The 26931-nt window shown below is 52.5% G+C and overlaps 1 protein-coding gene and 1 long non-coding RNA gene across 3 annotated transcripts in view; one reads left to right on the forward strand and one right to left on the reverse strand.

Moving 5' to 3' along the window:
- Nucleotides 1-2109: 2109 nt before the first annotated feature.
- LOC138844744 (uncharacterized) lies at nt 2110-9375 on the reverse strand. The gene is made up of 3 exons (XR_011381056.1): nt 6451-9375; nt 5101-5206; nt 2110-4040 (listed from the first exon to the last, which is right to left on the reverse strand). It is a non-coding gene; the product is annotated as an uncharacterized lncRNA (long non-coding RNA).
- Nucleotides 9376-10036: 661 nt separating this feature from the next.
- Nucleotides 10037-26931, forward strand: part of PDE8A (phosphodiesterase 8A) — a 150455-nt gene continuing 133560 nt past the window's right edge. The window contains exon 1 of one of the 2 annotated variants that reach the window (XM_002721497.5): nt 10037-10451. In XM_002721497.5, coding sequence (XP_002721543.1) covers nt 10245-10451 — 207 coding nt within the window. In that variant the 5' untranslated portion in view covers nt 10037-10244. Of the gene's footprint in view, nt 10452-23465; nt 23489-26931 lie in introns of those variants that run through there. The other variant, XM_070054563.1, reaches the window with a different exon arrangement.

The raw sequence follows: 26931 nt of genomic DNA on the forward strand, positions 1-26931 counted from the left end.
CCTGCAGAAACAGTCATGGCTACTTAAACATAAAAGGAAGAATCTTCGCAGGAAACCGGACTCTGCCTCTGCCTGCTCCTCCCTGGCTCTGAGGCCCAGCCTCGGTCGAGGGATGGGATCCTCTCCCTCCTCTGCTTGCTTAGATTCTCTGCTTAGCTCTGGGCTGGGGCTCGTGCCAGCAGAGGTTCCCAAGCTCCATTGCTTGCATGGCCAACAAACAGAGGCTGTGACCATGAGCCAAGGGAACAGTGAACTCCCCACATCCGGTCTCCCACCCAAGGTGGAGCAGGCAGGCCTGCCGAGCTCTCTGCTGTCTGCACGTCAGCCCTGTGGGAATCACCCACATTTGAGAACGGACTCACCCTCTTCTGAGCTTCTGGGTCAATGGCAGCCAGGAGCAGAGTGGCTGGGCAGTCCACGGAAGCAGGTGCCCCACAGCTGCCAAGCCGGGTAATTGTGCCTCCCGGGCAAACAGGCAGGGAAGCGGGTTGCAAGATGGAAATGTATCTGGAATTGTCTTCATTCCACACCTGCATGCCCCTTGCAGCTCAGAGCAGCTGTAGGAGAGTGAGAAAAGGAAGCGTTTCCTAGAAGCAAGAACTACTGAGCACTGATCTCCATCACCGTGCACAGTGCCCGGACAGAGGGGTAGAGGAGAGGTCCTGGCCATACCACACACGTACAGAGTGGCCTTCAGCAATTCTCTTGCCAAGCCTCAGTTTCCCCCTTTGGAAAGAGAGAAGTTGGGGGGCCGCTGCCGTGGCTCACTTGGTTAATCCTCCGCCTGCGGCGCCAGCATCCCATATGGGTGCCAGGTTCTAGTCCCAGCTGCTCCTCTTCTGGTCCAGCTCTCTGCTGTGGCCTGGGAGTGCAGTGGAGGATGGCCCAAGTCCTTGGGCGCCTGCACCCACATGGGAGACTGGGAGGAAGCACCTGGCTCCTGGCTTCTTATCAGCACAGCGCCGGCCGTAGCAGCCATTTTGGGGGGTGAACTAATGGAAGGAAGACCTTTCTCTCCGGCTCTCTCTCTCACTGTCTTAACTCTGCCTGTCAAATTAAAAAAAAGAAGAAGAAGAAGGAGAAGGGAGAAGGGAGAGTGGCTCACTTGATTAATCCTCCGCCTGCGGTGCCGACATCCTACGTGGGCGCTGGGTTCTAGTCCCGGTTGCTCCTCTTCCAGTCCAGCTCTCTGCTGTGGCCCAGGAAGGCAGTGGAGGATGGCCCTGGTGCTTGGGCCCCTGCACCTGCATGGGAGACTGGGAGGAAGCACCTGGCTCTTGGCTGCGGACCGGCATAGCTCCGGCCGTAGCAGCCATTTGGAGGGTGAACCAACGGAAGGAAGATCTTTCTCTGTCTCTCTCTCTCACTAACTCTATCTGTCAAATAAAAAAAGAGAGAGTGAGCAAGTGTGGTCTACCTGGTCAAGTCCAGTAATTCTGCCTGCCAGTAACAGAAGCTCCAAGTAGAAGTAGTTGAAATAGCAGGAGGACATCACACCGCACGGGGACTCAGAGGTTCAGTGGCTCTGGGTTGTTTAAGTCAGCAGCTCCATGATGACAGTGCGGACAGTGGGGACACAAGCTCTTCCCCTCCCTGACCCCCAGGCGTTGGCAGCTCCCAGCATGGCAGCCAATGGTGAAACAGCTTCAGGTGCTCCCTCCTCCTGCAGCCATTCCAGAGGCCAAACACAGGAGGTGTCTGCCTTGTGTCTCTGCTTCCGTGGGAAGATGACTGTGCACTCCACAGGTCTCACTGGCCGGGCGACATGTCACGGGCCTGAGACTAAAGGAGGCACCCTGGGCTGGTGGAAGCCAGTCCCCCTTCATCTCTGGGAACTGGGAAGGCTCCCAGGGTAGAGGAAGAAGAGGAGGGTGATGGTGAAGAGGGCTGTTGGTTGGGTAGGAAGCAGCAGTGTCTGCCGCAGCTCTGTGCCTGCTCAGAGACAGATTTCCCCAAGGCAGCTTGCACAGGAATTGGTGGCAGTCAGGGACAAATGTCTTGACACGTCCCACCCTGTTGCTTCTGGCCTTGACACACTCGAGGCCAAAGCTAAAAGTCCCATTCTTAGTGTACACTTTTTAAAAGACTTATTTATTTATTTGAAAGTCAGAATTACACACAGAGAGAAGGAGAAGTGTGTGTGTGTGGGGGGGTCTTCCATCTGCTGGTTCACTTCCCTGTTGGCCGCAACGGCTGGAGCTGTGCTGATCTGAAGCCAGGGGTTTCTTCCAGGTGCAGGGTGCAGGGGCCCAAGTGCTTGGGCCGTAGCAGAGAGCTGGATCAGAAGTGGAGCAGCCAGGACTTGAACCGGCGCCCGTATGGGATGCTGGCACTGCAGGCGGCGGCTTTACCTGCTACGCCACAGCACCGCCCCTTAGTGTACACTTAAGTCCAGGTTGAGTTATCGTGTTCTTGTGCTGACCCAAACCCCTAAAGTGCAGAGGCTCCTACCGCAGCCGAGCGCTACTGTGGCACAGAGGTGAGCGCTCTCAAGGTCCACCTGCCATCTGTGCCACAGCTGCTGCTGTTGATCCCGGCACAGACCCCTGGCAGCAGCTGGCGGCAAGACCTCCTGCGGGTCAGAGTGGTGGTCCCTGGCAGCAGGCGCGTAGCGATTAGTGCAGCCAGGAAAATGGAAGCCCCTGGGGGTATTTCAGGTAGAACAGGTATTTTTATTATTTGCTTTTTTATTTAAAGATTTAGTTATTTTATTTGAAAGTCAGAGTTACACATAGAGAGGAGAGGCAGGGAGAGAGAGAGGTCTTCCATCTGCTGGTTCACTCCCCAGTTGGTCACAATGGCTGGAGCTGTGCTGATCCGAAGCCAGGAGCCAGGAGCTTCTTCCAGGTCTCCCACATTGGGCCATCTTCTGCTTTCCCAGGCCATAGTAGAGAGCTGGATTGGAAGTGGAGCAACCGGGTCTCGAACCGGCGCCCATATGGGATGCCGGTGCTTCAAGCCAGGGCGTTAACCTGCTGCGCCACAGCGCTGACCCCCAAGTATTTTTATTATTTATTAGACAGGTAGAAAGAGAAAGACACAGAGAGCACCCATCTGCCTGTTCACTCTGCAAACATCCACCATGGCTGGGAGCCAGGAACTCAGTCCAGGTGTCCCATGCGGATGGCAGGAGCTCAGTTATTGAAACATCACTGCTGCCTCCCTGCTCTGCATTAGTCAGGGACCGGAGCTAGGAACTGCACCCTGGTACTCTGGTGCAGGGTGCAGATCCTAACCTCTAGGCCAACTGCTCTTCCCTGGGGATTGGTTACAGGGTGTTGGAAGGGTTGAAAGAACGAAACTGTGACAGGAGTTTCACCCAGGAAGCTGCTTGTGTCAGCTGTTTTTGTGACAATGATGAAATACTGGAGGCAACTAACTTTATTAAGAGAGAAGGTATAGCCGGCACCGCGGCTCACTAGGCTAATCCTCCGCCTAGCGGCGCCGGCACACCGGGTTCTAGTCCCGGTCGGGGCGCCGGATTCTGTCCCGGTTGCCCCTCTTCCAGGCCAGCTCTCTGCTGTGGCCAGGGAGGGCAGTGGAGGATGGCCCAGGTGCTTGGGCCCTGCACCCCATGGGGAGACCAGGAGAAGCACCTGGCTCCTGGCTCCTGCCATCGGATCAGCGCGGTGCGCCGGCTGCAGCGCGCCGGCCGCGGCGGCCATTGGAGGGTGAACCAACGGCAAAAGGAAGACCTTTCTCTCTCTGTCTCTCTCTCTCACTGTCCACTCTGCCTGTCAAAAAAAAAAAAAGGTATAAACTTTTTAGCTTCTAGTTTGGGAAGTTCAAGTCCAAGATCAGGCAGCCTCAGTGGTTTTGACCTGTGTTGTGGGGCCAAACCCTGCTGGACACCAGTGCGGAGAGGAGTGGGAGGGAAGAGATGGACTCAGCCTGAGGCCCCAGCAAACCATGTATGGAAGAGAAGCGTGACAGATGGTGACTGGGAGTGTAGATTTCGGGGTCAGGCAGGCCTGGGTTTGAGTCCTTGTTCTGCAACCTTGGGTGAGTCACCTCCCGAGTGCGAGCCTCAGTTTACTCATCTGTAAAACAGAAGTGAGAGCACACCTACCTCAGAGTATTGTTATGAAGGCTCAAGGAGAAAATTATAGTAAAAGACTTTAGCCCAGTGGCCCATGGCTGAGAAGGGGCTCAACACCATCGTCATTATCACCACCACCATTGTTATCACCACCATCGCTATCATCATCACCACCACCATCATCCTCATCACCACTACCGTCAGCAGCGGCACCATCATCATCACCATCACAGTTACTGTCACTGTCACGACCCTCATCAGCGCTCTTATCACCATGAAAATCATCACCACCACCACCACCATCATTAGTCATCTCACTGCCTCTGACCATAGGCTTTGCAAAAAGTTTCTGGCTTCACTATTCACTATCCCCACCCCGTGGGCGCTCAAAGCTTTCCCAGATCATTTACTAGGTCCCCTTTTAACTTCCAGAAAGTTCTCAGGTATGGCTTGCTCAGAGGGTTCACTCAATGACATCAGTACTCATCGACTCAGGATTGGCTCATGCCCCCCCCCCCCCCCCGCCCCATCTCTAAGTCAATTGTGGTGGCCGGGACCTGGCACAGAAACAACCCACCCAGATCATCTGAGCTGATGCAAGAGAGGACTGTGGTTTCCCAGGGGGAGATCTGGGACAGTCATAAGAAGGGTGAGTGAGTGCTGGGCATGAGAAACAGCCGTCCACTCAAGTCTCAGCTCGGGGAGGCCTTCTTGTTGCTCACTGTCCCCCTTGTCCAAGATGAAGTCATTTCCTCCCGTGATGCACGCTCAGGGCTTCCTGTTGTCACAGCGCTCACCAGTTCATAATTATACTCCTGTGCAGTCCAGGGCTGCCTGCCTTCCACGCTAGCCACGAGCTCCAGGAAGGCTGGGGCTGTGTGGTCATTGTCGTATCTGCAGGGGTCCAGCCTGGTGCCCACTTGGGCTGAGTACTCAGTAAGACGTCTGCACGTGAAGGGACCCTGGTTGTCACGAGGACCAGCCTGTTTGTTTTCCAACTGCACTGCCACCTAGATGAGAACTGTCCCCTCCCCCAACAAGCAGGTTTGGGGGGCACTTACCCAGGACATGCCTCCCTGGGGAAGAGAATGACAGTTTTTTTCCGTGAGACCTACTAGGCCTGAGTCCCAGAACATGGGACGGGTGATGGCGGCCAGCAGAGGGGCCCTGATGAGTCAGGAGAGAAGCCAGGGGAAAGGAGGGTTACTCTGGATTAAGAGCTTTAAAAAGAGTGATTCATGATCATTGTGGCTGACATTTAAGAAGCCCCGAATACTTGTGGTAACCAGCCTACTGCTTTGCATTTCGCCTCCCATTTATCCCTGGATGAAGCCGCTCTCGGCTGCCCCAGGGCGAATCGGATTTCACTTTCCACTTCTCAAGCCTCAGTGATGCTTGGCTCCTCGGTTTCCTGTATTTAACTTATTATTGCCAGCGCTTATTTTCACGGAAGCCCTTGCACGGTGTAGACGCATGAGCTTTGCAGACAGGCTGGTTTCCGCCATCTGCTGTGTGGCTGAGGACAAATGACTTAACCTCTCTGAGTTCCCACATTCTCGTCCGTCCATCATGTCAACCTCACAGGGCTTTTGGGAGATTTCTGAGTCGTGTGAGCTCTGGGTTCAGCCTAAGCTATGGCGGGAGGGAGGAAGGCAAGTGTCTTGGGTGAGGGAAGAGAAGGGGGCAACCAGTAGGGCTTCCTAGTGTGTCTGTCCTGCCCCGGTGTGGGCACGAGTCTGAGTCCCCAAGAGCAAATCTGTGGGGAGCTGGAAGAGTGCCTTGCCCAGATGCAGGTGCTGTGACACCAGGGTACAGTGTGGCTTTGGGGCATCAGGGATGGCATGGGATGCCATGTGTGTGATTGGTTTTCCCGGGTTGGGGATAGGTTCCCGGATGCTGGACTTCCAGTGTTAAAACAGGAGGGTCTCAGGCAGACCGAGGCACAGTTGGTCACTGTGCTAAGTGTGCTGTCCACTCCCCTGCTTGTGCCTGGACCCCACAGGAGCTCCAGTACCTCCAGGGACATGGCAGCGGGCACCAGAGCAGGCGTAATGATGAGGGTGACCACACTACCTCTCCCCAGACTCTTCTAGAAGTCACTGGGCGAAACGTTGCAGGGGACTGGAGGCCTGAATTAATAGATGGGGGTGATGGCCACCATGAGGAGGTGCAGGTGGAGTGCCCTGGACGCCCAAAGCCATGGTTTCATTCTCAGAAAACCTCGAAAGTCTATGTGCTGAGACCACCTTGCTCTTCCTGGATTTGGGTGAATGAACCCCCAACTCCTAAGTACAAACCTTTGCTAGATGGAGTTGAGATGCTGACATTTACAGTCCAATATAGCAATGCTAAGAATCTAGGAGTGGGCATTTGGTTTAGTGGTTAAGACAAGGGATGCCTGTATCCCGTACCTGGTTTGAGTCCCGGCTGCACATCCACTTCCAGCTTCCTGCTCCTGTGCACCCTGGGAAGCAGCAAGTCATGGTGGTCCAAGATGACCTGTCCATCCAGGCTCCAAGCGAACTGCCATTCGGGGCGGGGGGTCTGGAAGCAGACAGAGGAGGGGATATGCAGGTGCACAACTGTGTTTCAGGGTCCTCCAGAGTCACCCACCACTCTGGCCTCCAGGGGGCGCAGCTCCCTCCTTCCAGCTCTGTACCCTCAAGTGGTCAGCTAGTTCCCAGTCTTAATAGAGGAAAGCTGGAACATTCTAAAACATTTTATAAAGGTTTGGGAGTACCCAGGGATATAAGCAGAGGGAGGCCTGTGAATCTGGGGGTGACCAAGAGGGGCCTTGCCTGGGAGACTGAGAATTCTGGGGGGGGGCAGAGAATTCTGTCCATTCTCAGTTTCAGCTCACGCCTCCCGGAGCTGTAGGATGAGCAAGTCTACTTACAGCAGTGCACACGACAGAGAAAGTTAACATTCAAGGATGCTCCCTGCAGCTTTGTAGGTGATATCGCAGTGTGTGTGTGTGTGTGTGTGTGTGTGTGTGTGTGTAACGGGTTATTACAGGTCGGGGAGCACACAGTCCAAACTGTTCACAACAGTTACCTTGGCGGAAGGAAGGAAGTGGAGAAGGAAGGTAGCATTTCCTATGCCCCCTGCACGCTTCATGCACTTTTTGCTTAGTTTTAATTTTTTTTTTACTCTTTTCTCGGCCATGCATAATTTGCAAACAATGACAGTCATTTAGAAGACATCGCACCAGGCAGAATGTTGAAAGAACCTGATGAAGTTGAGCACCAACGATGGGAAAGCTGTGTGGATAGACTCTCGGGGTATTTTCATTTCCTCCGCTGGTTTTCAGCGCTTGGGAGAGAGGAGGGAGTGGCCGGTGGGAGGGGGAAGGACTGGAGGAAGGTGATAATGAATGGACTCGGGAGACAGCAGCAAGCCTGGGTGCTGGGCTCAGTAGTTATTCTATTCGAGGCACGTGGCATCCGTTAGCCCGTTTAATCTCTGTAAGGTGGCATCATTAATCCTAGATTTACAGCCCAGGAAAACAGCTCCGAGAGATAAAGTCGGAGCTCGCGAGCCCAGGAGAGGGCAGGGCTGGGGTTCAGACCCGGGGCGGGATGGGAGCTGTCCCCATTGGGCAGCGGCCCCTGGCCCCATTCAGTGGAGGAAGGGGAGGAGGAGGCCTGGGGTGCTGGCGCTGGTCCCTGAATGGCAGACCCCAGGCTGGAGAGGGAAGTGCAGCCGCGGCCGGAGAGAGCCGTGTGCGCCGGCCTTAGGAGCCGCTAACGAACTTCCGAGCGCGTCCTGAGCACGGGTCACCGCCTGGGAACCGACTGACCCGCCACCCACAAAACAGTGGCGCCCCTCGGGGCCTGGGTCCGTCGGTGTGTGTACCCTTTCTCAGCGCCACTGGCCTCAAGCCCGGAGCCTGGATGGAGGCAAAGAGCCGAATCAGACAAGCAAAGGGTCTGACCCTGGCGAGGCCAGCGAGGTGGGGGCGGGGCACAAGCCGCTGCGCGTCCCAGCAGTGCCCCCTGCCCCCTCCCTCCTTGGAGAGGTTCAAGGATTTCCAAGGGACGGCCAGGTCCGGCCTGTGAGGGCGGAACCAGGGTACTGGAGCCGCCCGGAGTCAGGGAGGGAAGTGGCCAGATCAGCTCCCAGGTGGCCAAGCCTGCCTCGCCGGGCGCCCTTTTAGGCTCCTTGCACACTCCGGTGGTTTAATGCACGTTCTTCCCGAAAGCCTAATGAAACAGAGACCAGAATTGGCCCAAAACATTGTGGATTACAGCACACTCTCCAAGCTTAGGTGGAATAGCGGGTGATGGCCAGTCTCTCCCTGTGTTTTTCAGGTTCTCTTCATCCAGCCGGGTGTATTTCTTTTATAGGGCAGGGAGACATAAATATTATTGCTTCATGTGCTTGAACTTGACAACGGAGCCACGTGCCTTGGCTCCGGCCAGTTGGGCCAGTAAAGAGAGCGCCTCGCGCACGGAGGCCCAGCTTCCCGGCTCCGCTGCCATTAGGAAGCCTCCCCGGGCCCTCCTTCGGCCCGAAGACCGCGGCTGCAGGTCCAGGGGCAGCCTTAGGGTCCCGGGGTCCCCAGCCTGTGCAGCGGCTCCAGCGCGGGAGCCGGGGCTCCAATCCGGAGCCCGCCTCCGGGTCTTTACAGCAGCCGGCCCGAGGCGCGAGCGGCGGCTCCTCAGGGTCGCTCCGGGGCCGCGCAGGGAAAGGTGTGGACGGCTGGAGAGGAAAGGCGAGGGGCCGGCTGCTCCGCGCTCCGCCGGCTTCCGCGGACGGGGGCGCCCGGGGTGCACGAGGGCAGGCAGGGGCTGGGGACAGCTCGCTGTAAGGACGGCAGGGGCAACCCGGGGCGCTGCCCTGCGGCTGACTGGGCGAGGCCAGGCGACTCGGCCGAGCCGCACAGCGGGCTGCTGGCCATGCCTGCGGTCCTCGGAGGCCGCAGCCCTGCACTGCGTGCGCCCCTCGCTCCCGGACTGCTCCTGCAAGCAAAGGCCCGTGGTGGCGGCTCGGAGGGGTCTTTGTGTTCGGCTGAGAGCAGGACCGCCTCCCCGCCCGCGGCTCCTCCGCACCGAAGCCGCCTAAGGCGCAGCTGAGTGCATCTGGCCGGCGGCCCCAGGCAGGCACGCCCAGATCCGACCTCCTGGGACCCGGCGTGCAGCGCCTCCGTTCGCTTCTCAGCCCCCGACCCGTGTCCCCAGCAGCTCCTAGGCCGTGACCCAGTGACCGGAGGTCACAGAGCCGCATTCGAACGTAGCGGTCTAGGGGGCCCGAGCAGCCCGGGTGTCCTTGGGCAGGTCCTTTCCATCCCGAGGCGAGGGCCGCCGTGCCTGCCCCGGGACCGCAGTCGCGCATGCGCAGTCGCGGGCGGCGCCCGAGGAGGCGGCGGGCGCCCCAGCTGCTTTGCATTGACGCCAGCAGCCGCTGGAGGTCACCGCTGGGGGCTGGGCGCGGCGTGCTGTCGGCAAGACGCGGCCCGGAGCGCAGGCGGCGGAACCGGAGCCGCGCCAGCCGCAACTCGCGGGTGCGCGCTGCCGCTGCTGCGCTTCTCGACGGCGCGGCCCCAGGCCCGGCTGGAGCCCGGGTGCTCCCCTCCCGGCCTCGCCGGCCGCCGTGCGGCCGCCCACAGGGGGCTTCGGCCGACCCCTGACTCTGCACCCCGGGCAGCGGGAGCGTGCAGGCTAGCCTTCCCCGCCACCGGCGCCCGACCAAGGGGCGCCTGGCCGCGGGGCGGCGGCCCAGCGGGCGGAGTCGGAGCCCCGGGGAGGCGGCGGCAGAGGCAGCGGCAGCGCGGTGCGGGCACTTCGGGGGGCTCACTCTCCCGGGGTGGGGGTCGTGCCACCGCGCGAGGACTCGGGCTGGGAGAACGCACGGCTCCCCTCCCCCGACATTCCCCGGAAGCGCGGCGCGACCGAGGCGAGCGCGGCGATGTGAGGGAGGCGGCCGGCGGCTCCCGCCTCAGGAAGGGCATGTTCGGAGGGGCGGCCGCGGCGTGCCGCCCGCCCCAGCGCCCCCTCCCCGCCACCGCCGCCGCCGCCGCGCCCGCACCGCGATAAAAGGGGCGGCCGCACTTCCTGACGCGAGACCCGCGCTCGCCGCCGCCGCCGCCCGCCGCCCGCCCAGGCGGCGATGACACGGCGCCCGCGGCCGTCCCGAGGCGCCGGGCGGGCCGTTTGCTGACCGGATCGCGGCTGCCCGCCAGCGTGTCCGCCGCGCCGCCGCCAGCATGGGCTGCGCCCCGAGCATCCACATTTCCGAGGAGCGGGCGGTGTACCACGGCGGCAAAGAGGCCGAGGACGCGCCGGGCCCCGCGGCGGCGCCCCCGCTGTCCGGCGAGCCGCGCCTCCCACAGGCCCCGAAGACGGCCGTCCTGCCCCGGGCCCGCGACAGCAGCCTCGTGGAGTCCGAGCCTCGCGACGGCAGCGGCAAGCAGGTAAAGGGGCGGCTGGGGGCTCCCTGTCCGCCGCCTCACTCGGGCCGGCCGGGCGGCAACTTTCCCTCGGGGGGGCCGGGCGGGGCCCCCTCCGGGCCGCGGTGCCCTCTCGCCGGGCTTTGGCGGGCTCTGGTGGACAGCAGGCGTCCGTCGGGGCCTGGGCAGCGCTCGGAGGACGCTGACCCGAGGAGGACCTGGGACCCCCGATTAGGACGCTGTCCGAGCCGCACGGTCCGCTGCTTAGACGGACCCGACGCCCGGAGCGGCGAGGCCGGCCGTGAACTTGACCGAGACGAAGCGCTCGGGTCGGTTCCCTCTCCAAAAGCTGGTGTTACTGGGGTGCGGGGGACCCCAGGATATTCTGGCGCGGCCCTGAACCGTTTTGCCAGTGTGGACTTTGGTGCCAGTGGTAGGCAGCGAAGGGCGAGCGGCCCCGTGAAGGGGACTGGACCCTCCTGTCCTGTCCTGTTTTCCCTCTGTCGGCTTTGCACACGGACTTTTCCATTTTCTTTGGGGCTATTAAAATGTAATCTGGAACCACATCAGCTTTGCTTCATTGCACATGTATTTGAGGTTCACGTTTATTAGCATACATATTGTATTTAAAGCATATGTAATTAGAAAATACTATCTCTAACCCGTTTTTTGAAGCATTCAGCAGAACAAAGTTAATCTTTTATTAAGCAGTCTTACTGGGACATTTTGTGACTTTTTGGGGGGGGGGTAAAAAAATCGCGTGTCTTCTCCAGTGCTTGTTGCCTTGGCTTGTGTCTTGCCAAAGTTTCTGGGCTTGGCTTTTGTTACGGTTTCCTAAAGGAAAGATAAAAAGGAAAATAGGGGAAATTATTCATTAAGGCACACACAGCAGCGGCTTTGCAGTTGTCTGATTTGAAATCTAGGGCTGGAACTCAAGCAGTGTTCTACGTTTTATCAAACTAGTTACAGGAAAAAAAATTTTGGCTGCAGGTGGTTAAATATCATCTTTGTCATCACTACCAGTTTTTGAGTCATTTGCAAAATGTTCTTGCTGATTGAGGCTTGCTAAGTCTCTCATTTGATGGATATAGTGTGATCTACTTTCCATCTTAAATGTTTAGCAGTCCTCATGCTACTTTTCTAAATGAAAAGGAAACATCATTTTCAGTAACTAAAACGCCCTAACTGAAAATTCCACTTTGTTCTGGTTATCAGAGGCTGAAATGTTTCTCCTGTAGATTCTTCTAAGAAACCTATGATGGTTTGGACTATTAACTCACGCTGCTTTTAATGTCAGTGGCTTAATAAGCCCATCTAACTGGCTTGCAAAGAAAAACAGCATAGTACAGGTAAAGTTGACTATGGAAATTTTAGTAGTGTTCATGCTTTTGACGCAAATCTAACATTGGTTATCGTGGCACAGTGAGTAAAGCCGCCGTCTGCAGCGCCAGCATCCCATATGGCTGCTGGTTCGTGTCCCGGCTGCTACACTTCTGATCCAGCTCTCTGCTGTGGCCTGGGAAAGCAGTGGAAGATGGCCCAAGTCCTTGGACCCCTGCACCCGCATGGGAGACCCGGAAGAAGCTCCTGGCTTTGGATCCGCTCAGGAGCTGTTGCAACCAATTGGGGGAGTGAACCATCGGATGGAAGACCTCTTTCTCTTTGCCTCTGCTTCTCTCTCTGTGTAACTCTTTCAAATAAATAACTCTTTAAAATAATAATGTTAAACTTTTCAGTTAACCGAGTAGTCCTTTAAGTAAGAGGGCTTTGTGTCTTCCAGGCTTTTTTGTGGCAGGCTGAGTGTCCTTAGGTTTGCCTACACATCTTGTAAGCCTCTCCAGTATACCATTCATCCTTGCAGTGCCTGCTCCAGTGGCATGCATGTGGCAGGTGCTAAATAAATGTGTGTTGAGTTGATTTTTTATTAACTGAATGATGAAACTTTTTCAGTTACTAGAATTTGATTCCTCGAAGCCTCAAATATGGGCTTTAAAAGATGTTAGAATTTTTTTAAAAGATTTATTTACTTGAAAGAGTCACAAAGAGAGAAGAAGAGGCAAATAGATCGAGAGAGAGAGAGAGAGAGAGAGAGAGAGAGGTCTTCCATCTGCTGGTTCACTCTCCAGATGGCCGCAATGGCCGGAGCTGCGCCGATCCGAAGCCAGGAGCCTCCTCTGGGTCTCCCATGTGGATGCAGGGGTCCAAGGATTTGGGCCATCTTCTATTGCTTTCCCAGGCTATAGCAGAGAGCTGGATCGGAAGTGGAGCTGTTGGTACTTGAACCTGCGCCCATATGGGATGCCGGCACCTCAGGCAGTGGCTTTACTTGCTACGCCACAGCACCGGCCCCAAGATACTCGAATTTTTAGAGGAGGGGTCAGATTATAAATCATAGCACTACAACTAGAGAAATAATAGTCCTGTACTTATTCATGAATAGAATGTGTTGATAGTATGTCTCAGTTATAGATATTTGTATATGGTCATATCAGGTAATAGAGCAGAGGTAAATCTTGTTTTTTTTTTTTTTTTTTTTTTTTTTTAACACAACATTTTTTTCTTGAAGGGAATAAGCCTTTAAAATTACTGTGAAATATATCCTGGAAATTCAGAAATACTTGTTGGAGAAGAAGATAAACTTTAACAATTTAGCAAAGCCAAATAATATGATTAATTTGATTTCTTATATTGGTAACTTAAGATCTAATTTTAGTTCATTAAAAATTTCTTCTTCAAACCATAGTAAGTCATCCTACCTTTGAATTTCAACAAGAAATTAATTGATGGGGAGAAGTTTTTGTATTTCCATAGCATTTAGTCAATACCAATTCATCAGAGGTGGGAAACTGATAATGAACTACGTTTCAGACAAAGCGGCGTGTGCCCTCTAGTGCGTCCTCCGTGTGTTCCACGCGGCAGTTTGCAGACTGTTAATGGAAGTATTACGTGAGAAGAGGATTCTATGGTCAAATAAGTTTAGGAAATACCGGCCCAGACTAAGTTCAGCAGAGTTCTTTCCTGCACGACTGTCAGAACTTCATTTCTTAAAATACACCGACTCACTACTTGGTGTTTACAGCGTGTAGCATTTCCCAAACTTGTTTAAGCGGCCCTTTTCGTGAGGTGTGTCTTGGGCGGGCCACACGTTAAAGGGCCTGATTCCTTATGCGAGATACCAATACTCAAAGTACAAGAAATACGTTTAACAGTAAAACTCAATTTGCTTCTTAATGATTCCAAAGGTGCTTTAGGATCTTGTAATCCATCAGGCTGGGCTGTCTGTGTGAACTTATTTAAGTATTACTAAAAATACTCTCTGGCTGTTTATTCGTTTCAGGAGTTCTAGTGTGTGTGGTTGCAGATAATGAATGCTGTGTTAAGTCTGAACACTTACAGTTTTGTTTATTTTTAATCAGTGTGAGCTTTAACTGTAGCATTTCAATATTTTCTTGTCAGCCTTTGGATTTACCCGGTTTCCCTTTTCCTCGGCTAGGACTGGAGTTGCCCTTGAAAGATGTCTGTGCGGGGGAGGGGTGTTAGAGGACACCCTGTGCCCCCACCCCTCCCTGTTTGCACATATCCATGATCCTGCTTGATTGGCATCCCCCCCACCCCCACCCCGCCCAGTCACCAGGTTTCCAGCCAGCTCTGTGAGGGGGCAGTCACGCCAGCTTGCTGCTGACCCACCAAGCCTGGCGCACAGTAGGCCTTTCATAAACGTTTGTTGAGCCAGGTTGTCGAAGTGGAGAATCCGCCCAGCCCATATAAAGGGGTGGGACCCGGATTTAAGCAGCGGAGGCTGTGAAGTTTGGTTTTATGGGAATCTCTGGTTATTGCTCTTTAGGGCATTGAACTGGGAAGTGATCAGTTCCCACCCTGTCGAGCAGTGTGGATTTCCCTGTAAAGATTTAAGGATTAGGGTAGCCGGATGGGGAGTATATACCAGGTGACAGGTAACAGCGGCCGCACCCCGACCTCTCCGCACGTGTGGCTGCTGGCAGCGCTCACAGAAAACCCTCAGACACCCTCCAGCTGCTTTCTGTTCCTCCCCGCTTCTGTCCTGCTCTTTTCTTTCTGTTTTTCCTCCTGTTTTTCATTTCCTTCTCTCCCTCTTGCCAGTTTTCTCCTTGCTTTGTCCTGCCAGCCCACCTTCCCCCACAAAACCGCCCAAGCCAGCCCGCCTCATCAGCTGAAAAGTTGGTAGTGATCTGGCGCCCGAGCTTCGCAGTTGCGTCTGTTGCCTGCCTCTAAGTTACACAGTGGGTTAGTCAGATTTGTATATTTGTGTAAACTAAAGCAGTTTTCTCTCTCTGTGTGACTTGGCTTTTTTTTTTCCCCTCCAGTAGGGGTCTTTGACCTTTGTAGCTTAAATGGAGTTAGTAAAGTTTCTCTGAAAGCATAGTTGAGAAAATGAGACCTAACTTTGTGCCCTTGTAATAAGTGACTGTCCTTAATCTCTGGCACTGGGGTTGGTGAGTTCCCTCATTGTGGTGTGCTTATGCCATTTGACACATGGATTTTTACTGTCTTAACCAGGCCTAGTCATATAAAGATATTTCTTTTTACAATTTCTTGTCTTCCTATCATATAGATATTTTGCATTCATTTGTATTATATATGTTGTTGAGTGCTTACTGTCACTGTGCTATGAGTTTTAAGTGTGATTCTATTTTTAAAAAATATTTATTTCTTAGGGAGAGAGAGAAACAGAGCGAGCCAGTGAGAGAGAGGTAGAGATCTTCCATCTGCTAGGTCACTGCCCAAATGCCCACAACAGCTGGGACGGGCAGGCTGAGCCAGGAGGTGGGAACTCCATCCAGGTCTCTCAGCTGGGTGGCAGGGACTCAAATCCTGAGCTGCCTCCCAAGGTGTGCCAGAATCAGGAGCCTAGCCAGCACTCAGATCCAGGCACTCGATCTCCATATGGGATGCAGATGTCTGGGACAAACAGGTGCCTCCTGAGTATGATTTTTTTTTTAAAGATTTATTTTATTTATTTGAAAGGCAGAGTTAGAGAGAGAGAGGGAGAGACAGATCTTCCATCCACTGATTCACTCTTGAAATGGCTGCAACAGCCAGAGCTGGGCCAAACCAAAACCAGGAGCCGGGACCTTCTTCTGGCTCTCCCACATGAGTGCAGGGGCCCAAGGGTTTGCTTTCCCAGGCATATTAGCAGGGAGCTGGATCAGAAGTGGAGCAGCCAGGACTCTATTCGGTGCCTGCATAGGATGCCGGCATCTTAGGTGTAGCTTTGCCTGCTACACCACAGTGCCGGCCCCCTGAGTGTGATTCTATTTTTTTTTTTTTTAAGATTTATTTTATTTATTTGAAAGAGTTGCAGAGAGAGGTAGAGCCAGGGAAAGAGAGGTCTTCCATCCTCTGGTTCACTCCCTAAATGATCACAACAACCAGAGCTGAGCTGATCCATAGCCAGGAGCTTCTTCTGGATCTCCCACGTGGGTGCAGGGGTGCAGGCCATCTTGTATTGCTTTCCCAGGCCGTAGCAGAGAGCTGGATCGGAAGTGGAACAGCCAGGACTTGAACCAGCGCCCCTATGGTATGCTGGCCTGGGGCTTTAACCCACTGCGCCATTCCGGCCCCTGTGATTCTTAAGATAGACATTATGGTACAATTCTGTCAGCTCAGACCTGCCCCCAGGCTAGCCTTGACCCTGTGTTTGCTGAAGCAAGGATTGTGATGGTGGCCCTTTGAAGTGGCTGTGACACTGGCTTTTCCTTGGCTGTCTTGCCCACTTGTTTGGAGTCTTGAAAAGGGGAAGGTTTGTGATGTGAGGCCACAGGGCAAGGCAGACATCTCAGAATAACGTAAAATGCCTTGAAGGACAGATAGTTTTAAAAATTAAAGCACACAAAAAAGAACAGAGGAAGGAGTTTCTTAGGACATGAGTAAGCCCGCTATCTTGCCCAAGGTCAGTGGCTCGGCCTGGTTTCTCAGTACGGGGAGGCGGCAGCAGGCATCGGGCTCTGAGGTTCTTGGAGTATAGACTGTTGGTGTGAGTAATGCCCACCATTTCTTGCAAGTGCTGTGCTAGGTGGTCTCACCCCTGCAACCCTGCTGCCCTCTCACTTTTGCAGACACTTTTCTCTGGCCGTATTTGAGTCGGGATTCGAACCCATGCTCCTGGAGCTCCTTCCCTGGGTTGTTGTGCTTGGGTTAGCTGCCTGTCCCTTCCCTTACGTCTGCTCTGGTCTTCTGCTAGGCTACACGTGTCTCAAGTTACCTGGGTTTGAAGCCGGTGTCCTGAGTCTGCGTGATCAGGATTTTGCTGGCTCTTGACTGAGGAAGTTGGTGGCAACCCTACCTTAGGTTCCTGTCGGTGTGGAAATTCCAGGCATCCTCAGGCCTTCCACAGTTTGGATGTCCCCCACAGGCCCGTATTTGGGGGCTCGGGCACGTTAGTGATTACTGCATCAAGGATAATGGTTAATGGATGAAAGGTGGAGAAGGGCTCTAAGGGTGGCCTCTAGGCGGTGGGCCCAGTGGGAGGTCTCTGGGTCCCTGGGAGGCTGGCCTTGGAAGATCGCCCTTGTGAGAGAGTGGGTTGTTTGAGCTGTTTGGCCCAGCTGTTCTCTCTGGCCTGGCTGGCCCTGGGATGCTCCCTCTGGGTGTGTTCCGCCCTCTGCAGATGCCAGACTGCTGGCACTGCCTGGGCTTGGACTGCGTGTGAGCCTCCGAAGAAGTTAACCTTCTTCTTTCCCAAGTGGCGCCTTGCAGGTGTTTTCATTGTAGTAGCAGAGGTCTGACGCCAGCCCTGACCCACTTGCCCTTATCTTCAGTCTGTGTTCTCTGCAGTCAGTTGGCAGGACATCTCTGGGTTTGGGCGGCGCGGTGGGGGTGGGGGTGGGGGTGGGGGTCTCACGGGGCAGGGGTTGGGAGGATCTCCTTCCTACCTACTTCCTCCGTGGCTCAGGCTGCTGCAGCCTGTCTTAGCCAAGGTCTCCCCGGGACCTCATCCTTTCTGTAGACCTGTGCCGGGAGTGCTTCCCCATTCTGTGCAGACCTGCCCAGAGTTACTGAAGGCCCAGCTGAGAGCTTCCTAGAGCACCTGGATGGGCTGCTCCTGGGACCGCCCCTCCCACTGTAGCCCTTGTGGGCTTAGGATGTCTTTTGCTGGTTTATAGGCTGCCTGAGGGCAAGGACTGTGTCCTAGTTTCCTTACAGTTCCCAAAGTGCTCGTTGCACTCTGTAAATATTTGGGTAAATAGTCTCTAAGGCTTTCATTCAGCTTCTCTGGGTCTATCTCACCTTGTTTAAATTTAACAAAAATTGTTAGGGTGTGTTGGATGTGTTTTAACAAAAAGCCAAAATACCCTGAAGCCCGTGATTAATCTGTGGGGTGTGTAGTAGAGTTTTTGCCTCCGTGGCCATGTTAGGGTTGAGCAATGTTCCTGGGGTCCCCTCCTCCTGTTCTGCTTTGCTTGGTTACGAAGAGTGGTGGAATATGACGTGGGGGAGCCGTTTTGACAAGTTTTGGATTGCAGTCTTTTAGCTACAGGTATTGTGTAGTTAGCCCTTTCACACAGACAGGAAGGATGTGTCACATGTCCCCCCGGCTTTGAGGAAGGACTCGGAGGACTTGGGATCGGAGGACTCGCCAGTGATTTTATTTTGTGTGTGTTGGAAATGCACCTTAGGTCCGTGGGATTTGTCCCCTTTCACTCTGTGTGTCTCTTGTGTGTCCTACCAGCAAGTGAAGTAGAGCAGCTGCTTCTGCTGCCCTCACGCCGCTGATGGCCCGTCATGGGGCTGACAGGTTGGCACATCAGCAGTTCCCATGTTGTCTTCCAGCGTTTGGAGTCGCTTGTGGCTCCGTCGCGAGGTGCTGCTGCGAGAATGCAGAGGAGGAGCCAGGAGACACACGTGTCAGGTCCAGCTCTCCACCAGGCACCGGCTCTGTGTTATCTGACAAGTTCTGACCCTCGGTCCTCCCAAGTACAAATAAAGCTAGAACACCTGGGTTCTGGGATCACTTAAAAAAAACCTACATGGGCCAGCGCTGCGGCTCACTAAGCTAATCCTCTGCCTTGCAGCACCGGCATACCGGGTTCTAGCCCCGGTCGGGGCGCCGGATTCTGTCCTGGTTGCCCCTCTTCCAGGCCAGCTCTCTGCTGTGGCCAGGGAGTGCAGTGGAGGATGGCCCAAGTGCTTGGGCCCTGCACCCCATGGGAGACCAGGAGAAGCACCTGGCTCCTGCCTTCGGATCAACGCGGTGCGCCGGCCGCAGCGCACCAGCCGCGGCGGCCATTGGAGGGTGAACCAACAGCAAAGGAAGACCTTTCTCTCTGTCTCTCTCTCTCTCACTGTCCACTCTGCCTACATGAAAATGTTCTGTAAGTTTCAAGGCACTATCACTTGTTTTTTTTTTTTTTTTTGACAGGCAGAGTGGACAGTGAGAGAGAGAGACAGAGAGGAAGGTCTTCCTTTGCCGTTGGTTCACCCTCCAATGGCCGCCGCGGCCGGCCGGCGCACCCCGCTGATCCGATGGCAGGAGCCAGGAGCCAGGTGCTTTTTTTCCTGGTCTCCCATGGGGTGCAGGGCCCAAGCACCTGGGCCATCCTCCACTGCACTCCCTGGCCACAGCAGAGGGCTGGCCTGGAAGAGGGGCAACCGGGACAGAATCCGGCGCCCCAACCGGGACTAGAACCCGGTGTGCCGGCGCCGCTAGGCGGAGGATCAGCCTAGTGAGCCGCGGCGCCGGCCAAGGCACTATCACTTGTGAGGACTGGTCATTTTCTTGAAATCATCTTTCCCAAAGGCAGATTTGGCTCAAATATATCTACTTATTAATGCAAATCTCATCTTTTGTAGATTTTTTTCATTTTTGCCTTGGTACTTTATTAAGAAAAATTCAAATATCTAGCTGAAGTCAAAGAATTATGGGCTTGTATACCTGTGTCCACACTTTCCTGTGTTTGCTGTATCATATGTATCACCCCTTCATCCACCCGTCAGTCCATTTTATTTTTGGATGCATTTCAAAGTAAGTTCCACATAAGCTCTCCATTATACATACCATCTACCAGAATTCAAAATAGTGTACTTTTAGGTAAAATTGTGTAGTGAAATATGCAAATCTCGCATGTGCCATTCATGAGTTTTGACAGATAGTTATACCTGTGTAACACAAATTAAGATGGAGACTATTTTTTTTAAAGATTTATTTATTTATTTGAAAGAATTACACACAGAGAGAAGGAGAGGCAGAGAGAGAGGTCTTCCATCTGCTGGTTCACTTCCCAACTGGTTGCAATGGCCAGAGTTGCGCTGATCCAAAGCCAGGAGCTTCTTCCGGGTCTCCCACATGGGTGCAGGGTCCACGGACTTGGACCATCTTCCACTGCTTTCCCAGGCCATAGCAGAGAGTTAGATTGGAAATGGAGCAGCCGGGACTCAAACCAGTGCCCATATAGGATGCCACCACTGCAGGCAGTGGCTTTACGTGCTACGCCACAGCACTGGCCCCAGATGCAAACTATTTTTTTAAAAACAGCTTTTCTTTTTCTTTAAGATTTACTTTAATTATTTGAGTTGCAGAGTTACAGAGATAAAGACAGAGATATCTTCCATGTATTGGTTTACTCCCCAAATGGCTGCAGGGGCTGGGACTGGGACAGATAGAAGCCAGGAGCCAGGAGCTTCATCTGGGTCTTCCATGAGACACCATCAATGGATGCTGGTGTCTCAGGTGGTGGCTTAACTCACTACACCACAATGCCAGCCCCAAGATGCAGACTATTACCATCACCCCCAGAATGTCCCTGTACTCGCGTTCTACTCCTCCTACCCACTGTCTACCACTGTGCTGATTTTTGTCTGTAATAAATTATTTTTGCCTGTTCTGGACTTCATAGAAGTATAATCTTAGTGTACATTATTCGTTTTTGTACAACTTATTTCACCCAGCATAATGTTTTTTGAGATTAATCTATGTTGCATGAATCACCAGTTTGTTATTTTTCTTGCTAAGTTAGGTGGTAATCTGTTACATGAACACACCACAATTCGCTTATCCATTGTCCTGCTGGTGAATACTAGAGTTATTTGTAACTTTTGGCCAATATGACTAAAGCTCCTATGTAGTATACATTATTTTGTGGATGTATGCTTTCATTTCTCCTGGGTAAATACCAAGACGAGAAACTGCTGGGTCATAGGCTAAGTGTACAAGTCTGATTAGCTTTTTCAGGGACAGCTTGACCCGTTCCCCAAATGCAGTATTAAACTCAGGCCAGAAGTGTGTAATAGAAGTTCAATTGCTTCACATCCTTGCTGTCATCTGGTGTCATCAAACCTTTACTTTTAGCCATTCTGGTGTGTATGTAGTGGTATCTTACTGTGTTTTTCTTAATTTTATTTATTGATTTTTAAATTTTGGTTTATTTATTTGAAAGGCAGAAGTACAGAAAGAGAGAGAGAGAGACAGAGAGATCTTCCATCCCTTGTTCATTCCCCAAATGGGCACAACAGCCGAAGCTGGGCCAGTTCAAAGCCAGGAGCTTCCTTTTGGCCTCCCATGTGGGTGGTAGGGGCCCGAGGACTTGGATCATCTTCTGCTACCCTTCAGGCACATTAGCAGGGAGCTGGATTGGAAGTAGAGCAGCCAGGACACAAACCAGCACCCTTATAGGATGCCAGTGCTGCAGGTGGTGGCTTTACCTGCTGTGCCATAATGCCAGCCCCGGTCTTTATTTATTTGAAACACACACACATACACACAGATCCTATCCGATGGTTAACTCTCCATATCAATCCAGGCCTCCCATGTGGGTGGCAGGGACCCGATTACAAGAGCTGTCACCACAGGGCCCACATTAGCAGGAAGTTCAAGGAGCCAGAATTGGGTATCAAACCCAGGTACCTACTCCAGGGTGGGATACAGGCATCTTAACACCTATGCTAAATGTCCACCCCCTGATTGTAGTTTTGATTTGCATTTCTCAGATGACTAATGATTATGAGTACTTTTTAATGTACTTTTTGATCATTAACCTTTTTATTGAAAGAATTTAAGTATCATCAAGACTTCTGAATATGGAAGGACTATTAAAAATTTTTTTTAAATGATTCATTTAGTTTGAAAGAATTACAGAGACAGGGTTGGGAGGGGAGAGAGAGAGAGAATTATCAATCTTTCATCCACTGGTTCATTTCCCAAATGGCTACAAGAGCCAGTGCTGGGCCAGGCCAAAGACAGGAGCCAGGAGCTTCATCCAGGTTTCTCACATAGGTGGCAGGGGCCCAAACACTTGGGCTATCTTCTATTGCTTTTCCCAGGCCATTAGCAGAGAGCTGGATTGGAAGTGGAGCAACTGGGATGCAAACTGGTGCCCATGCAGGATGCCAGCATCACAGTGGTGGCTTTACCTGCTATGCGACAATGCTGGCCACATTAAAACAAAGAACTTCTCATCAAAAGATAAGCTGTAGACTGGAAGAAGATATTTATAATACATAATACCCACAAAGAATAATTATCCTGTGTGTGTGTGTGTGTGTAAATAGATAAGAGCCCAAGGGGCAACATTGTGGTGCTGTGGGTTAAACCATAGTTTGCAACACCAGCATGCCATATTGGAGTGCCAGTTTGAGTCCTGGCTGCTCTGCTTCCAATCCAGCTGCCTGCTAATGTACCTGAGGAAGCAGGGGATGATAGCTGAAGTACTTGGGTCCCTGTCGCCCTATTGGAGACCCAGATGGAACTCGTGGCTTCTGACTTCAACCTGGCCCAGCCCATGCCATGGTGCCCATTAGGGGAATAAACCAGCAGATGGAATATCTCTCTTAGTCTCTGTCTGTCTCTCTGTCTTTTAAATATATACATACATAAATAAATCTTTAAGAAAGAAAGAAAAGACAGCCCAGTTGAAAAATGTGCCAAGACGGGGCCAGCGTGTGGCACATTGGGTTAATCCTCTGCCTGTGGCACTGGAATCCCATATGGGCACTGGTTCTAGTCCCGGTTGCTCCTCTTCCAGTCCAGCTCTCTGCTGTGGCCCAGGAGGGCAGGGTAGGATGGCCCAAGTGCTTGGGCCCCTGCACCCGCATGGGAGACCAGGAGGAAGCACCTGGCTCCTGGCTTCGGATCGGCGTAGCTCTGACCGTTGTGGCCATTTGGGGAGTGAACCAATGGAAGGAAGACCTTTCCCACTGTCTGTAACTCTACCTCTCAAATAAATAAAATCTTAAAAAAAAATTTGTGTGAAAATGTGCAAAGACTTGGACAGGCACATTACCATGGAGGCAACCAAATGGCTAATCAACCTATGAAAGATGTTCATCCTTACTGGGAGAAATAAACCCCACAATTAAAGAACATTTTATGTCTGTCGGATTGGCAAACATTTAAAAACTGGACAGTATGGGGCTGGCATTGTGGTGTAGCAGATAACAACTGGACAGCATTTTCAGGAACTCCTCAACTTTATAGGTAGAAGTACAGATTGGTTCAGCCACTGTGTCAAACCATCGTCATTACCAAGTAGAGTTTGACTTGTGACTCTGTGATGTGAGTTTGCTGAAACTCGTACACATCTGTGCTGGAGACATGTGCTAGAATGGCCACAGCAGCATTGCTTGTGATAGCGACCTTTCCTATAAACCCAAATGTCCATGCGTGACAGAAAGGATAAACAAGTTGTGATGAGCCCCAAGAAAGGAATACTTTATAGCTGTGAAAAAGGAATAGGTCATAGTTATAGATCACAACCTAGATCAATCTCACAAGCTCAATGTTCAAAGAAGGAGGAAGTTATAGAATTTATGATTCTTTTTATTTAAAGTCTAGTTACGCAATATAGTATATAGGATTATACATATGCATATAAATGTTGAAACTGTAACGGAAACCAAAGAAATAATTAACTATGAAGTTTAGTTAGGCAGAGAAAAAAATTTTTTAAAGATTTATTTGAAAGTCAAGAGTTGCACAGAGAGAGGAGAGGTCTTCCATCCAATGGTTCACTCCCCAGATGGCCACGACAGCCGGAGCTGTGCGGATCCGAAGGCAGGAGCCAGGAGCTTCTTCCGAGTCTCCCACACAGGTACAGGGGCCCCAAGACTTGGGCCATCTTCTACTGCTTTCCCAGGCCATTGCAGAGAGCTGGATGGGAAGTGAAGCAGCCAGATCTCAAACCGGCGCCCATATGGGATGCTGGCGCTTCAGGCCAGGGCGTTAACCCACTGCGCCTCAGCACGGGCCCGGGCAGAGAAAATTTATTCTGAGGACCTAAATGGTTGAACCGCAGGTGAATTTGAGCACTTGATGTGGAGGAGATGGGAGGACTGTACCAGGCTCTGCCTTCAGGGAACCCTTAGTCTTTCTGGAAAGGTGGGGTGGGTCTCTGACCTGGAGTGCCTGTGGTGCCCTGAGGCAGGGAGTGGGTGTTGATGAGCATTGGGTCTGGATTGCAGGGGACTGAGGAGACCAAGAGGACCTGGATCAGTGGAGGAGGGGATAGAAGGGGGTGGGAGTGGGGAAGGGGTGCTGGCTGCAGACTGTGGGGAGGTTGCTCAGGGGCAGAGGGGAGGCTTGAGAGCCAGGTCGAGGAGTTTGAAGTCTACCCTATAAACCCCAGGGAACTCCCAGAGGCTTTTTATTTTTAGCAGCGTGGTTACAGGATAAACACATTTTACGAAGATGAAGTTTCAGGCAGAAATTGCAGTGGGTGGGGTGAGGGACAGCTAGAGGTGGGGCGCCCAGGCCTGCCGTGGTAGCTTAGGCACAGGTATGACCAAGTCTGACTAACCGAGTGCAGTGGTCTGGGAGGAGGGGAATGAACTAAGAAACCTACTGGAGGTTGCCTGGATTTGGGGAAGAGAGGGAGGGGGAGGGGGGGTGACTCAGGGTTGGGGCTTGCCAGTGTAGCAGGACTGTGATAACACCACAATTTGTACAGGGCTTTAGGGTTTAGCAAGTGCTATTTCTGTGTATCACCTCGTTGATGTTCCCCCAGCCCTGTGAGGTAGAAGGGAGGGATTTTATTTTCCTTGTTTTAAGACCTAAAGAAGCAGAAATTCAAAGAGATTGACTTGTCCAAGTTTGTGGTGACCACTTACAGAAACAGGTTCACAATAATAGCATAGGGTAGGAGCCAGAGGAAAGAGTGGTTAGGGAGTTTTAAAAAAGTCTCTGGGTTCTGGGTTGATTTTATAAAAGTGAACTTTTCCTCTCATTGTAAAAGTCACATTCATTATAGGAAACCTGAAAAATACACACAAGAAGAGGATTGCTTAAATTCTGTGATCAGGAGATCATTCTCCTAAAAAGGTGTGCTTCCTTCCATCCATGTAGATTGCTTTAAATCACTAATTACAAACTTTTAAATATTTTAAACATTTTATTAGAGAGGGAAATCTCCTGTCCATTGGTTCACTTCCCAGTTGCCTGAAACAGGTAGGCCTGAGCCAGGAACTCAGTTCAGGTCTCCCACGTAGGTGGCAGGGACCCAAGTACTTGAGCCATCTGCTGCCTCCCGGGTGCGTATTACCAGGAAGCTGGGATCAGGAGTGGAGCTGGAACTCGAACCCAGGTACCCCCACTGGAATACAGTTGTCCCAAGTGACATCTTCATTGCTGTGCTAAACAGCACCCCATAATTTTGCTTTTTAGTTTTAGGAACATAAAGCTATGATTTCTTTAATATTGCCCCCCTTCCATTCTCTCATTTCTCTTCTGCAGCTCCGCCCACACGAGAGGATTTAGATGTATCCGATCTGTCCTCACTTTTTTTTTTAATTTTTTTTTTTTTTGACAGGCAGAGTGGACAGTGAGAGAGAGAGACAGAGAGAAAGGTCTTCCTTTTGCCGTTGGTTCACCCTCCAATGGCCGCTGCGGCCGGCACGCTGCGGCCGGCGCACCGCGCTGATCCGATGGCAGGAGCCAGGAGCCAGGTGCTTTTTTTCCTGGTCTCCCATGCGGTGCAGGGCCCAAGCACCTGGGCCATCCTCCACTGCACTCCCGGGCCACAGCAGAGGGCTGGCCTGGAAGAGGGGCCACCGGGACAGAATCTGGCACCCCGACCGGGACTAGAACCCGGTGTGCCGGCGCCGCTAGGCGGAGGATTAGCCTAGTGAACCGCGGTGCCGGCTATGTCCTCACTTTTCTTTATCTTCACTCTGCTAACTTTTGGGAGGATTTCTTTTTAGCTTTTTTTTTTTAGCTGATTAATTCATTCCTCAGGGTTTATTCAGCTCTTTTGCTCATTGAGGTTTATTTTACATTTTGGGGGGCATAGAGACAGAGGTTGGGTATGTGTGTGAGAGAGAGAGATACAGAGAGAAAGGTCTTCCTTTGCCATTGGTTCACCTCCCAGTGGCCACTGCGGCCGGTGCACCACGCTGATCCGAAGGCAGGAGCCAGGTGCTTCTCCTGGTCTCCCATGGGGTGCAGGGCCCAAGCACTTGGGCCATCCTCCACTGCACTCCCTGGCCACAGCAGAGAGCTGGCCTGGAAGAGGGGCAACCGGGACAGAATCCAGCGCTCCGACCGGGACTAGAACCCGGTGTGCCGGCGCAGCAAGGCGGAGGATTAGCCTATTGAGCTGCGGCGCCGGCCGAAAGCTCATTCTTGTTTGTCCACTTCCCAAATGTAATGCCTAGGGCTGGGCCAGGCCAAAGCTGGGAGCCAGGAGCTCAGTCCAGGTCTTCCATGTTGGTGATAGGCACCCAAGCTGTCTCTTGTGCTTCCCAGGTCTGCATTAGCAGGAAGCTGAAGTCAGGAGCCAGAGCTGGGTTGTGAACCCAGACACTCTGATGTGAGATGTGGGTGTCTTCACCACTTGGCCAAGTGCCGCCTGCCTCCCCCATTGCGTTTTTTGATTTGATAGTTTTTATCTTCAAGACTTATGGTTTGTTCATTTTTCATTACTGCTTATTTGTGTTTTATGGTTGACTATCGCAGACTCCCTTATCTCTCTGAGGCTATTAATTACGCATGCTTTTAAGTTCTATCATGGTGGGGCAGGCGTGGTAACATCTGCACCCGTGTGGGACTGCATATGTTCGAGCCTCAGCTCCTCTTCTGATCCACCTTCCTGCTAATACACACCCTGGGAGGCAGCGATGGCTCAGATAATTGGGTCCTTGCCACTCATGCGGCAGGTCCAGGTAGAGTTCTGAGCTTGGCTTCCGCCTAGCTCAGCTCTGGGTGTTGCAGGCATCTGGGGAGTGAACAAGCAGATGGAAAATCTCTCTTTGTGTGCCTGCCTTCAAATAAAAGAAAATAAAATAAAGCCTTTTAAAAAGTCCATTTCTGGTTGCTATTAATTTAAACATTTTAAAATGAGATGCACGTGCAGCCAGCTGTGTAACTAACAACCCAAGTCAAGTTAGAACATTTATAGTACTCCAGAAAGCTGCCTTGTGGCTGTTGGATACTTTTTAGTATTTTAAACATTTTTATTATGAAAGGTCTCAAACAGAGAGCAATCTTGGAGGAATTTCACAGTGTGCTCCTGTAGACCCAATGCTTTTATTTTATTTTAGC

This window comes from Oryctolagus cuniculus, chromosome 12 (genome assembly GCF_964237555.1).
Source record: "Oryctolagus cuniculus chromosome 12, mOryCun1.1, whole genome shotgun sequence".
Lineage (NCBI taxonomy): Eukaryota > Metazoa > Chordata > Mammalia > Lagomorpha > Leporidae > Oryctolagus > Oryctolagus cuniculus.